At 50.4% G+C, this 13,551-nt stretch overlaps 5 protein-coding genes across 5 annotated transcripts; 2 read left to right on the top strand and 3 right to left on the bottom strand.

The window, feature by feature from the left end:
* Window positions 1-2,804: 2,804 nt before the first annotated feature.
* EI90DRAFT_3047664 (uncharacterized protein) lies at window positions 2,805-3,670 on the bottom strand (the record flags this gene model as incomplete). The annotated part of the gene is made up of 1 exon (XM_039059564.1): window positions 2,805-3,670. A coding segment is annotated over exon 1 (614 nt), but the record flags the coding sequence as incomplete, so codon positions are not given.
* A 54-nt stretch (window positions 3,671-3,724) lies between these two features.
* Window positions 3,725-6,495, bottom strand: EI90DRAFT_3047663 (uncharacterized protein; the record flags this gene model as incomplete). Its single annotated transcript, XM_039059563.1, has 6 exons — window positions 6,150-6,495; window positions 5,456-6,023; window positions 4,700-5,398; window positions 3,984-4,639; window positions 3,854-3,903; window positions 3,725-3,799 (listed from the first exon to the last, which is right to left on the bottom strand). Coding segments are annotated over exons 1-6 (2,322 nt in total), but the record flags the coding sequence as incomplete, so codon positions are not given.
* Window positions 6,496-7,379: 884 nt separating this feature from the next.
* On the top strand, window positions 7,380-9,137 carry EI90DRAFT_280809 (uncharacterized protein). Its single transcript, XM_039053526.1, has 3 exons — window positions 7,380-8,355; window positions 8,416-8,574; window positions 8,639-9,137. The coding sequence occupies exons 1-3, from the start codon at window positions 7,542-7,544 to the stop codon at window positions 9,046-9,048; spliced, it is 1,383 nt and encodes a 460-aa protein (XP_038918997.1). The 5' UTR covers window positions 7,380-7,541; the 3' UTR covers window positions 9,049-9,137.
* A 45-nt stretch (window positions 9,138-9,182) lies between these two features.
* EI90DRAFT_2912254 (protein-tyrosine phosphatase-like protein) lies at window positions 9,183-10,413 on the top strand (the record flags this gene model as incomplete). Its single annotated transcript, XM_039054452.1, has 2 exons — window positions 9,183-9,741; window positions 9,803-10,413. 2 exons carry the CDS (start codon window positions 9,183-9,185, stop codon window positions 10,411-10,413), a joined length of 1,170 nt encoding a protein of 389 aa, XP_038918996.1.
* A 50-nt stretch (window positions 10,414-10,463) lies between these two features.
* Window positions 10,464-13,433, bottom strand: EI90DRAFT_2993047 (amidohydrolase 3). The gene is made up of 17 exons (XM_039056146.1): window positions 13,164-13,433; window positions 13,062-13,112; window positions 12,891-13,009; window positions 12,822-12,836; window positions 12,606-12,756; window positions 12,516-12,548; window positions 12,366-12,455; window positions 12,265-12,310; window positions 12,184-12,208; window positions 12,013-12,133; window positions 11,827-11,948; window positions 11,768-11,779; window positions 11,670-11,687; window positions 11,395-11,617; window positions 11,280-11,341; window positions 10,991-11,220; window positions 10,464-10,926 (listed from the first exon to the last, which is right to left on the bottom strand). The coding sequence occupies exons 1-17, from the start codon at window positions 13,354-13,356 to the stop codon at window positions 10,698-10,700; spliced, it is 1,740 nt and encodes a 579-aa protein (XP_038918995.1). The 5' UTR covers window positions 13,357-13,433; the 3' UTR covers window positions 10,464-10,697.
* Between the last annotated feature and the right edge of the window lie 118 nt (window positions 13,434-13,551).

Raw genomic sequence — 13,551 nt, 5'->3', positions numbered from 1 at the left:
AGGAGTTGCATGGTAAACACTATAAACAAAGCTGATCGCTGACACTATGATTGATTAGGATATCAACTCCCATCTGCGCGCGAGTAACTAGGGATATGGCTGGACGGTTTGGAACGTTAACGGTTTGGACATTCATTTCAAGTTTCTTGTTTCCAATCATCATGGCTAACGACGCTTATACCCGATTTATAGTTTCACGGACGTGGCATATATCGATGCGTGCATAATGTTACCGTCGATACCATGTGTTCCCTGCCAATATTCTTTTGTGTTGATGCTTTCTCATCAGTGCCGGGCATCGCAGGCCAATCTCTATAAGCGATATCGGCGCCAGTCGTATAGGATACGCTGTTTCTTCTTCCCTCTTACTCGAGAGTACTGAGGTGATATCATTTCATCGAATATTTGTGTACAGTACTCATTTTACTTTCGTGTTATAAGTTTACGCGTCTAACCACAATTTAGTTCTCTAATCGTACCGAGATCTATGTTGCGCATCTAGCTATGAATTGTATTAACGATGTTTACCTGGTAGCATTAATATTTAGATGTCGGTGGGGTTCGGTGGGTTCGGCGGGTGGGGCGGGTAAACGAATATATCCGGCTAACTCCGCTACACTGAAGCCAGACCGCGGAGCAGTACTAGTGTGCCATGAACAGCTATCACATATTCATTGATTGCAATCTCGTCTCGAATTTCTGGGCGATTACTTGCTGGAGGGTATGGTTTGCGCATATCATCGTCATCAACAAACGCCCCAGCCCCTAGGCAGGTGACCAGCCTCTATAGTAATGGAGGCCCCATGTCATACTGTTCAAGTTGGCATTCCGATGCCCTTCTGCGTGTCAATGGTAACTCGTTACTGTTATTGTTGCTTTGTGAGTGGCGTCGCTAAGGAAGCGTGCCACATATATAAGTATGGTGAGTGCGATATCTGATGACAATGTGATATCGCGCTCAGAATCGTGCTCAGAGTGTCTGGCTGTTGATGCGGCGATTGTAACAAGTACTCCACAGACTTGCGGATGACCACTGGGTGAGGGCATGACGACGTACGGTTACAGCCGAGCGAGCGCTCCATCGTATAATCTTGCACGCGACACGTAGCGGCTCATTTAATGAAACAAGCATCCACGGCCAGACGGTCCATGGGCCCCAACAGTTTGATGGTCCTATGACGACAGAAGTGCCAGGTACTAGTTGGGTGTGGGTTATGGCTACTATCTGTACCCGATCGGCTACAGCCCGTAAAAGCATTCCACTGTTTACCTCCTTCAAAGGCCTTCGAAACTATCCCAGAGAGTTCGATTCGACTGCACCCAGATATATGCCACACATCGATGGATCTCTCCCGGCTTATCAAAGGCGAAAAGAAAGAAGATCCGAAGATAATCCGTCACACCCGTGGGAACAAACCTGTATGAAATGCCAAGGCTATTAAATAAGTAACGCCAAGAATCACAAGGCCGGGCACAGTGGATAGGTTTCGGGTAACTTAGTGCATTGACGAGCCACATGGACGAGTTTCTTTTTTGGCACCCCGAGGCCGCCGATTGCTCCTATTTAAGGCTCCATCGCTTCCATCGCACAGCCTGGACAAATTCACCTCCATAACCGGGTACACTGGTGATGGATGGATCGACCAAGGGGGCGGTTGCAATATATATCCAATATCGGATTGTCAGAACTTCACAGGAAACGTACCGTGTGTAGGGTAGTGCCTCTACGGTTTAGCGGTTTGATCGGTGATATATATATCTTTTCATGATGCACGCTTGCATGAACTTATGTACATATCGAGGGGACTCCCTATCTGTAGCATGCATTGCCCGCCCGAGGGAATTACTAAAGTCCGGCAAGCGGCGGTTATGAGGAAAAATTCGAACATTGATGAAAGGTTCATAGCATGTATAGTACTGCATGATCGGTACTGCATGCATGTACGAATCGTGATTGGGTACACGTAGCTAGGAAAGGCATCGACTTACCGGAGCCCGGCTGCGGAAGTGGTTACATGTAGCCAATGGGCTTCCACGAATGTTGCAACCCTGGTAAGTTGGTATTGAATTCGTTCTATGGTTTCAGGAAGAAGTAGAGGATTTTGAGAGGAGCCGGTAGTGCGCCTAAAGTACCTTCAAAGAGGAAATCATCCTTGGACACAGAAGAAAGAAGTCATAGAGGTTCGATGGAGTCTTGCCTACACAGAAGATATGAAAGAATGATCGAATTCGATTGCTCGGCAACCCTTGATACCAGTATATGCAGACTTGAGGCATCATTCGATCCTGGATAACGAGACAGCTCTGTCTGATCGTGGATTGTTACTCTGTCTTTCCTTGAGAGCAACAAACGGGGCAACAGCGGAGCTTTCCGAGTCCCTCACCATGATCGAAATGCAAGCACCTCACGCAAATGATAGGATTCCCCTTGCCATCCAGCTCAATCATATATAGTAAAAAGCGGTGCTCAAGCTTGGTGGTACTATCAATACGCGTAGCAAGCAGTGCGATGCAGCTTTTGAGCTTGACGAGGGAATCCGACTTCTCCGACTCTTTGGGGGATGAGTGTTGCAGACTTCATTGATGATCGATAGTACAACGTCGTGATGTTTTCTTTGAAACCGTCAAGATGCAAAGGACAGCGAAGAAAAGACAAAAAAAAAAATCAGACAATGAAGAAACAAGAGCGGAAAATATAATATCACAAACGAGGGACAACAGAGTGAGATAAGTAAGCAGCCGATGGCCAGTATGAAACCAGAACTAAAATAAGTGGAGAGGGGATGGATGAGGAAGATTCTTCTTTTTTTTTAGCTCCTCCCAGATGAAGTAGACCAGGATTCAATGGCTCGGAATTATATTTTTGTTTACTGCCAATATTGAGGCGCATATTGTTGGTAATAGTTCTGTTCGGGAGGACCATATGAGCGGGTCTGAGCTTGTTGTCCGTACCGGTTAGGGAAGTATCCTCCCGCAGCCTGTTGTCCCTGACCCTGTTGCTGCTGCTGAGGGCCAGATCCAACTCCTGCACCAGGGACGCTTCCGGCACGTGGGCCCGGTCCCTGTTGCTGATTCTGCTGAGCCTTGTCCTGAGAGCCAGCGCCGTTGGCAGCCTGCGACGCATACTGTTTATAGCCATCAGAAGAACTCTGAGACCCTGCGCCCCGTTGCTGGGAACTAGCCTGCTGTGACCCGGGGACGACCCGTACCCGCTCTGACCTCCAGATGGGAGTGAAAGCGAGTTTTGCAAACCTTGGCCATAAATTTGACCCTGTCCTTGCGGCTTGCCGTAAGGATCTCCTAAACCGACCGCTGACTGGCTGTAATCGTCATATCCGCTCTGCTGACCAGGATGATATACGTGCTGCGATTGGTTTGAGCCGTAAGGGGCCGAGATGCTACTCGGTGGCTTGCTCGCCTGCTGTTGATGCGTCGCAGGGCTTGAGCCAGGCCCATGCTGATACAGTGCCCCATACTTCATGTACTGAGGTTGGGGAGGAGGATACGCCCCATACTGGCCATAGTAGGGCGCTTGCGAGTACGGTTGAGGATAATAGTAAGGAATGGTGGGAACTCCGGGGTATGACGGTTGCTGACTAGCGGGGGGTTGTCCGGCTTGCCCAGGACCCAGTGGTGGGCCGGTCTGACCGGTTGGATTTTGTGACGATCCCTGCGGGAGACCGGTATTGGTCTGGAGCTGAGACGGGAGGAGGTTTTTGCTCACGTCGTCCTGGTTAAGTGTTCCATTTCGTCCTTGGAAGGCGGATGCGCTCTGTCCATATGAATCATAATACGAGCCCTAAGGTTTCCGCATGTGGTCATTTAGCGTTACGAGTAAGGGATTCAAACATACCCTCTGATGGTCACCATACAGACCGTAGTCGGCCGGTCCATTACCGAAACCTCCCAGATGAGACTGCTGCCCGAAAGTCGTGAAATCATTGTAGGAGGTTGTGGAATCCTGCTGCACCGAAGGGGGATACCCGGTGAACTGTAGTACCCGGATTCGGGACCACGGTAGTAATTACTGTGGGCAGCAGGATGGCCCAAGCGCGAGTCAACTGAAGGCTGCTGATTGTGTTGCGAATAGGTAGCATGCAACGGCGCCTGTTGCTGCTGTGGCTGGCTTTGGAGGGACGGCGGGACCGAGAAATGAGATGGCGTCGAAGTAGCAACGGCGGGATTCTGTGCGTGGATGCCTCCCAGGTGATGCTGTTGTTGGTATAGACTGCCAGCAGAGGTCGCCTGCTGTGGGAGGGACTGGGCCTGCTGTGGCTGCGCAGGCGCTGGCTGAGCTGGTTGGGCCTGTTGAGTTTGCTGAGTCTGCGGCTGCGGCTGCGGCTGTTGCTGTTGCTGTTGCTGCTGCTGCTGCTGCTGCTGCTGCTGATGGGGAATTTGGGTTGGCGAGCTCCCTGCCGGCAATGAAGACTCGAGCTGCTGCGAAATAGGCTGTTGAGCAGGGGGTGCGACTGGTTGAGTAGCCTGGATAGGTTGCGAAGGCTGAGTTGGCTGAGTCGGTTGAGTCAGCTGGGGCGGCTGGGTTGCTTGCTGCACCGCAGATACCGCAGCAGGGCTGACTTGGACAGGCGAAGACTTTGCAGACTCCTCCTTCGGCGGTTCCAAGGCGGCCTCCTTAGGCCTACGATGAATTCCACGTTAGGGGCAGGACGTCTCAGACGGCCATTCGCATATGACTTACGGTGAGTGTGAGTCGAGGTCATCGCCAAGGGTCAGACTCCCAAATTGCATGCCAACACGGTCAAGGCCAGTGTTGCCAAAGCTGAATGAAGAAGTCAGAGAAGCAGCGCCAACATGACCGGGTAATATGACGGGTTGGTCAGACTTGTATCGGGCAATACGAGCGGCTGTCGCGTTCTTAGTGGACGGAGTTGACGGTTTCGAAATTGCAGGAGCGGGAAGCCCAGGAGGAGAGCTGGTTGACGTTGTGCGGGCTAAAATAGGTTGTGCGGGCACGATCTGGCTAGGCTGGATCGCCGAAGTGGAGACCGAGGGAAGAATTGCAGTCGTAACGGCGGATACGGGGGGGGTAGCATGAAGTTGTGACTCGATTTCAGATGATTTGCTAGATGTGATCGACACAATGGCTGGATCCAGCCAGTCAGTGGTTGGCTGGGTTGCGGGGGCGGCTGTTGGTTCAGCGGCCACAGCAGTGGGTGGTTCGGGTGATGTCCACTGAGCTGGATCATCGTCCCAGGTCGGAGGTTGTACAGTGGTAGGATCTTCCCAGCCGTCTGCGCCTTCGGTCACGACATTTCCAATTATTGGGGTAGGTGCACGGGGAGGTTCAACGTCCGGAGTTGTTTCGGGGACGAATGTAGGTACAGGCGCGGCGACTGCAGGGGGCGGTGGTGGGGTGGATTTCGGTACTTCTTTAGGTCTGGTAGATTTAGAAATTAGTGCTAGCCCTATCAAAAAATACCTAAGGAAAGCACACTTGGTTATTTGAGCCCATGATAGTTTCGCCCCAGGAGGTACAATTGAGCTCGGTTTGGAAGGAACTGGAGCAAACATAGGTGCCGCAGACGTTGCAACAGATGCCTCAGCCTTTTCGGAATCACCATTCGTTTTAGTCTCAGGCCCAGTCTCTGGCGCTTCGGGCTTGGCAGTTGTGGTGTCAGTCGTATTGAAACCCCACCCCTCTTCAGCATTCAAGTTACCCCATGAATCGTCACCACCAGTCGCACCAGCGCTCGCAGCAGCCCAAGGATTGGGGGGAGTTGGAGACTCCTCAACCCCTTTAGTGGAAGAAAGCCAACCTTCCCCGATGCCAGTTGCGGAGTCACTATGGCCGTTAATGCGCTGCTCGCGCCCTGGACGAGGACCTCTACCTCCACCCCGTCCACCACGAGAAGGGCCGCCCCCACGCCCTCTGCTGCTACGTGCGGACGACTCTCGGTGTGTACCGTCACGCGAGGAAGTGTTATGCCCCGAGGTCGGAGGGGTCAATGTCGCACTCTTCCTGTCCTTCTTGCGAGACGCAGAGCTCCATTGCTCAGCATATCCTAAATAGTGGAAGAAGACATCAGCGAATATAAACCAGCATGATATGAAATGGTTCAAGAATGTTGAGCACGCGAGTCGACGTTTGCGTGTTTTTTGCGACGAGTCGTCATCACGTAAAAACTCACCTTCGCTGATGCGGTCTATAGCTACCTGAAGATTTCCCTGAACCTCAGAGTCATTCAGCAGAATGAGAATATCCACATCGGACCAGTTGGAGAACAGTTCTTTGAGTTTCGAGAGTGGCTCCTCATATTTTCGTCTGAGCTTGCGAAGCTGCTCAGACTCTTCGACGTTGACAGCCGTGGCGGGCGGCGCAGGGTTTTCAGCAGAGGTTACATGGCGTGACGACCTTTGAGGGCCCCGAGAACGCGCTGGGCGAGTCTGCGGAGGGGTGGACATTGTAGAATTGGAAGGCTTTTGAAAAAATTGACAAGAGAAGAGTGAACTTGAATTACAGTAGTCGACCAGTGGTTGTCTCCGGCACGCGCCTCACTTCACGTTTGACCCCCATGGTCACTCGTCGGACATGCTTAGCATATGCTAGGTCACTTCTGGCTCTCATTGCATTCGATTTATGGCCCTACTTCATCTGGACTCAAGGTATTTACTTCATTCAATTTTTTGACCGCTGTGTCATGGTCAAAACTGGATATCCACGCGCGTACTTCGTCTGATCGGACGTGGATGGTTGCCTGGCGGGACATTATTCAAGCCAGACCTTTTATGGCTCTCCTGTGCCTTGGGTAGGCACTGCAGTCCAACGATCTTACATAACATCATCAGGCACCGTTAAACGAGGGCGGTGAAGCCACTCGCATGTCGCACTTCACTGCTCGCAAAATGATCTGTCCCATCTTGCCTTACACTTTATCCCACACGCCAATCATTAAAGATAAGCCACACCTTCTGTCTGTAAAAAGTTGATTCTTTTAATATCTTTGAACTGTACACCCAGAAAGATTGCATCACTCCGGTGTAGCGTCTTTGGAATGGTTTGGAGGCTAACTTGGAGTGTAGATGGATCTGTGGGTGATTCTTGGAACGTATATTTATGGGGGCCATGATCCGCGTTACTGATAGTGGGCGGCCGACCATGACTATAAGGTGAGACCTGATGTTTATAGGTTCGAATTCCATTCCATCGTGATATATCATTTCAGTCCGGGCGTATGTGCCTGGCCATTGGTTGGCATTTGAGCTTGCAAACATACCCTTACTTATGCAGGCTTGATCACGGCCGACATCACCCCAAGACCATGTTAGTAATTCATGTTCCTACCGCCAGTTTGTGTTCGGGTATCACGAGCTGTGCTAATTAATGAACGCAACGATTTGAATGCATCCAGCGGAAGTCCCATTTCTGCGTTGCCCTCCTGAATCAATAGATGAAACCTGGTTGATTGGCGTCGGCGTGAGGCTGAGCATCACAAAAATCCAGAGCCGACGCGTGGGGGTTTAAAAAGTGTAGAGGGATTGCCCTCCAACAACATCGACCACGATATCTCATCGCAACTTGGATGGAAAGATCCGAGCTTGCATTCATTCGTTTCCTTCCTTCCTCAACCATGGAGGCGGGTATCGCGTCCCCTACCTTGTCAATGCCAGGAGCATTCTGGCCGTCACAATCCCGTCGTCCTGTCCGGCTTTCGTTGTCAACGAACCAACCATCAGCAAGCCCCAGACCGCTCTCAACACTTTCGACTCTGTCTACAGACTCTGCCTATTATAGCCCTCAGGATGGAAGTTTCTCTCCGGTCTCCGCTTATCCGAATCGTCCATTTTCTGCTATCGATGCTGAAAATGACCCTCTCCATTCCGATTTCATGACTCTGGAGAACTTGCGGAGAGATGTGCGGACAAATTTGAGGCTGCGACCACTCAGTTCGCAGCCTCGCTGTCATACTCCAGGAACCGATTCTGTCGATTACACTACAGCGCCAAATAGTCCTCTATCTGCACCGTTTTCCCCTTCTGCATTCAGTGCAGAACCATCTATTGCACCACCGCAAGTACTGCTGGAAAATGTTACACCCATTCGACCATCCGACACCAACATTCATTTCATGCCCATCGAACCATCTGAACTGGCGTCCATGCTCGCAACCTCGGCGGAGTCTGATACGCTCATTATTGACACACGTTTACCTCTAAATCATTCGTTGCTGCGTATCCGCGGCAGTATCAACCTTGCCATTCCGACCCTGATGCTTAAGCGTTTCCGCAAAGCCGGCAGCCTGTCTTCTTTAGATATTCTCAACCCTTACATCGGCGAATCGTCGAGGAAAAATTGGGACACAAAGGTAGCTGTTCGGGGCAAGGTGCGGTGGCCTGGTAAGCATCTGATCATTGCATGTCCATTCGAGCACGCATTATTAACTCAATTGCTTGTAGGGGATATTATCATCATTGATGAGGAAATGAATAGCGTGGATGCGCACGCTGCACGTTATGGTGCTGCTAACGTCGGACAAAATGCCCCGCCAAATGCGGCATCGACGTTGCTGTGCACCCTTCACCCACTGTGTAGAGGCCGTGTACTTTTCGTCCAAGGTGGAATGGCCGCCTTGAGAGGGCTTCCGGAATTCAAACCTTACCTCATTGCTGATTCTCCTAGTTCCAATGATGTTGGTGCCGCTGACGATAGTCCCCATGTATCGGTACTTTTGTCATACGTCAGTGACGAGCCCGCTACACTTCAGACCGTTGTATCTTCCTCTCATGCTATTCCCGAGTCATCTGCGTCAACACCAAGAAAGGAAGTGCATAAAAGGCCCTCAGGCTTGTTTAGTATTAAGACAGAGGCCGGTAACACTTCTCGCAAATCATTGCCACATCTCGAACCCGGACCTTCTTCATCAGCCTCGACCTCAACCTCGTCGTCGTCACCCTCACAACCATCCTCTGCCGCATCCTCCTTTGAAGTCCTTTCTTGGGCACCATCTCCATCCCCCTCCTGTGCAACCTTTTCTCGACCCCACAGTTCATCGTTCTCAAACCGTAGTCGACGACCAACGCTCGGCATAGATACGGCCTCTGCCGAACATCTTCGTTCGAATTTCGCTGCACCACCGAAGCTTCAACTCCGCACCGCGCCTTCAAAATCCGCCACGCTTCCCCCCTGTCGGCTCCAGGTGCCGAAGTCTCCCTTGCGGCCTGACATGGATTATATCGTCAGATCGCCAAGTACTCCTTCCAGCAGGAATCACAATGATCTTTTTTTGCACACTCCACCGAGCGGTGCGAGCAATGGGTCCACTGATGATACTTCCGCTGATGTTTCGGCGGAACTCCATCTCCCAAGCCGATCTCGGTCGAGGTCACCCGGTTTCTTGAATATCCCTGATGGCAGCGATTGTCGTTCACGGAGCAGGAGTCCCTTTTCGCTTCCTTCTCCTTCTACCATCCGGCCGCCTTCTCCGTGCAGTTCCAAATCTTCACCTTGTACCCCGCATAGCGAGCCGCGAGGAGGTCCCAGTGAGTTCAGTGTGTCGACCATTCTGCCCAATTTCCTCTATTTAGGGCCGGAGATATCCACGGTCGAGCAGGCGCAAAAGTTGAAGGCTATGGGTGTCAAACGGATTCTCAATATGGCCATCGAGTGTGAAGATGGCCTTGGGTTGGAGGGGATGTTTGAGAAGTACAAGAAGATTCCAATGAGAGATCATGTAGAGGAGGATAATATCGTCAAAGGCATGCGGGAGGTTTGTCATTTTCTTGGTACGTACCTTTTTTGTTCGATTAAGGGTTCCCAGCGTTGCCAACCATCGATTGGCATTAGATGACGCGCGGCTGCACTCCTCCCCAACGTTTGTACACTGCAAAGCTGGAAAGTCACGCTCCGTCACTGCTGTGATTGCATACCTCATTCACGCGAACCACTGGGACCGTGATCGAGCATACAATTTCATTTCGGGACGCCGAAAGGGTATCAGCCCGAACATAGGGTTCATGTCTGAATTGATGAACTTTGAAAAGGAGGAGCTATGTGGCAAAGGGTTTGCTGCAGGGAGGGGAAACGAATCGCCTGTCGCAGCTAGCACTGCAACTGACACCGGAAGTGGTGATAGTGCGGAGTCGGGCTCGGCGCCAACTGCTGAGCATAACGTGTCCGAGGCGACCGTTTCACGGACAGGACCGCAACTTCGCAGACTTGCTCATATCCGGGACTCCCTCCCACCCAAGCTTTATCAGAATAATTCATCTTCTGCCGTGCCTGGTAGTGCAGTAGACGGCTTGGGAACAAGCCTGGTTGATCACGCGGAAGAGACGGAGGTGAAGGATGCAGAAGGAAGGTATAGGCATGCAAGACGTGCACCAGTTGATGAGTTCACGTTGCAACCTATGCGCAGAGTTAGTAAGGCGGGGCTTGAGTCGGCTTCGTGGAATTGAGAGGACTCGGTACACTCTATGTACCATAAGACATTCATATATTGCCCCCAGTTTCCATAATTCCTTCTCTATTAATCTGTTAATTTTATTCTATTCATCTCTTGTGCCTGTTCCGGCCGTCCCAACGCTTTCTTTTACATCAATTCTTATTCCGTATGAGTGCTAACAATTGGTTTTGGTGCACATGTACTTCCCCCGAGTGCGTGACTAACCCCTAGCACGCCTCCATAGCACCTCTTTACAGAACGAACGATGGCGAAGTTGGCCCAATTGACAGAAAAGAACTAGTGCAATGAACCATATACCAACTTCCCTCCCACGACAGTGGCAGCCACTTTGGCCTCCAGAATTTCTTGTTGGGGTACAGTCATGATGTCCTTCGACAGGATGACGAAATCTGCTAGTTTTCCAGGAACGAGGGAACCTAGTTTGTTCTCTGAAAATGATGCGTAGGCGGCATTCAATGTCATTGCCTTCAAAGTTTGAAACCGAGTAAGCCGTTCGGAGGGATACCTGCACGCAATTGGTGAGGCTCTGAAGATGCAGGATACACCCTGAGCACCGTAATAGGTCTTACCATCCGCCAGGTCCGTGTGGGGAATCACCGTTAGGCCATAGACGTGTCACCGCTGCGTAGAAGCCTTTCAGAGGGTTCAGGGATTCAACAGGAGCATCAGAGCCTAAAGCAAGGCGGGCGCCGGCGCTGTGATGTAGAATGTGGGAAGTGGATTTGGCTGGCAGAGAAACAAAACAAACCCACTGGTACAGAGACTGCCAAGCGTACGCTCCGCGTATCCTTTCGGGACCCTGAACCCCAATGTGAAATAAAACGGGGCATCATGAAACTGACCGAACTGATTACTAACCAAACGCTGTTCAGCGTAGCTCATATCTGAGGTGGCATGCGTCGGTTGGATGCTTGCGATCACTGGTCGGAGCTAAATTTCACACCTCGAAATGACAGGTGTCAAGACTACTTACCACCGAGCCTTCCGGCACGTTCAATATCACCCCTTGTCATAATTTGTGCATGTTCAAGTCTCAAACGTAGCTTATTTCCTGCTAGAGCAATGAAAAACTCTCTATCGTGCTTGGTTTGGGAAGTTGAGGGTCCTAACGAAGATGCAAATTCGCGTTGAATCACGGAAGCTTCATTGTTGATTGCTTTTTCGAAAGCATTGAGGACAAGATGATTCGCACGATCCTGACGAAAGAATTAAGCAAGCATTTGATACGAAATTGGGAAACATTCTCACTCCAATGCAATGGACGTTCTTCAAGGTAGCCGGTAGTTATGACATTGTTTTCGATGAACTCAGTATGCAAAATAGCGTTCGAGATTGATGGATCTCACCGTTTGCCAACCCTAAAATATGGGTCAACTAGCAATCAACCTGAACTCGGATGACTCACATTGGCAACGAAGCTTTCAATCAGACTCGAAATTGTTGAAGGTGGGTAAATGAGTGTTCCCCTGGTATTGTTGTTATCGAAGTATGGTTCAAATAATGCGGCACCAAAACTTCCAAGAGCACCTTGGGAGAAACGATTTCAAAACTGAAACTGCACATGTCGCAAGGGGCAATAAGTTACTACTACCATCTGAGAATAACTTTACGCTTCTCATGGCCAGGTTACCACTAGGGTGATCAGCAATAGGGTGAATTTTGTCGCCCCAATACTCGGAATCGTCCAAATGCGCCATAAGGTAGAGGCGAATCTAAACTAAAGAGCTTTAGCTTTGCGAGTTGCCAAATCACGTTGGCTCACAGGCAGGAGATTCTGATCGGCCATTCTATCGCAATTGGGATATCTCAAATGTCAAGGGAGTTCGTAGACAATATGACTGACCTCCGGAAAAAACGGATCATGAAAGGATATGTCGACGCGTCATGAACTGGCAGCTCCCAAAGGTCGTTGAATTAGACTTGACCTATTTCGCCATAACTTACTGGAGGTGAGACCGAATCTGACTGCGTCTCTGACCGTGGTTTTCAGAAATTCAAACATTTGTTCCTCGTTCCATTCCGGCTTGATCGCCTCTGGGCATCGGGACGACAAATGAGTCTCCCATCAGCGTATTCCTAGCTGGCGAGACACACCAACAAGCGCCATGGCATTATCAACAAATACTCCTTGCATGGATAAGATACTTCAAGACCATACTTTGAACAGTAAACACAATCTCCTACCTGTTGGGTTGCCGAGCCCATCCCTAACAATAATGCCTCCATCAACTTCGCTTGGGAGACTATCACGCAACAGCTCCAACACTTTAGGAGAAACCCACAACGCGTGGACATCGACTCGATAAAGAACAATCAACCGGTCTCGAAGAACGGGCTAAGCAGATTTATGAGGCTCCCAGTTAATTCCAGCATAGCAGGAACAGTCCCACTTCAACTCACACTATCAAGAGATTCCTTCGATGTGTGGCTTGTCAGTTGAAGTGAATGAAGATTATTAAGTCAACCAACAGAGGTAGGATAGTGCTGCTCTGGCCACAGATTCTGGTCCCATCCATAGCCTTCAATCCATCCATTACTGGAAAGATCTGGATGCGACCGGACATAATCGTGAGTACGCTGGACTACCTCTGAGAAAGTGTCAATATATGGTGTCAAATGGAGTAAGGGTCAGAAGCTTACCATCGATCGATGAAGCCCCAGAGAGGGACAACTGTTTTGAGGATCCATAGCCTAACAGATGCTATGAAGTAGCATTATCGTCTTAGGTGGCATCGTCCGTACCGAGGACATGTGCATGAGAATCTGCGAACCCGGGATACAAGGCTTGATCCCCTCGTAGAAAGTAGAGTTTAGCACCCATGTCGGGAGACAGTAGATTCTTCAGTAATGATGGCCAAATCGTGACCTCACCCCCCCATTTCCGTTTCATGTGCGTAAGATCCCCAGTGTCAACGATGTTCGTTCCTGAGACCATGACACATTCCACCTCCGGGGCAACATCGTCAAGAGTGTATATCTTGCTTCCTTCGGAGATGCAAACACCATAAGTTTTTGGAAGAAGCGTAGACCTTCTGTGTCGCGAATAAAGCAGGAGTATCCCAACGAAGATAGCAGAGAAAATTGTGCGGAATCTGGCGCGTACGTATTGGACATTTGCACTCTGGCGTGA

The sequence above is a fragment of the Cantharellus anzutake genome (assembly GCF_015039405.1).
Source record: "Cantharellus anzutake strain C23 chromosome Unknown EI90scaffold_12, whole genome shotgun sequence".
Classification (NCBI taxonomy): domain Eukaryota; kingdom Fungi; phylum Basidiomycota; class Agaricomycetes; order Cantharellales; family Hydnaceae; genus Cantharellus; species Cantharellus anzutake.
Note: the sequence above shows the minus strand (reverse complement) of the source record. Positions and strands in the feature narration are given on the sequence as shown.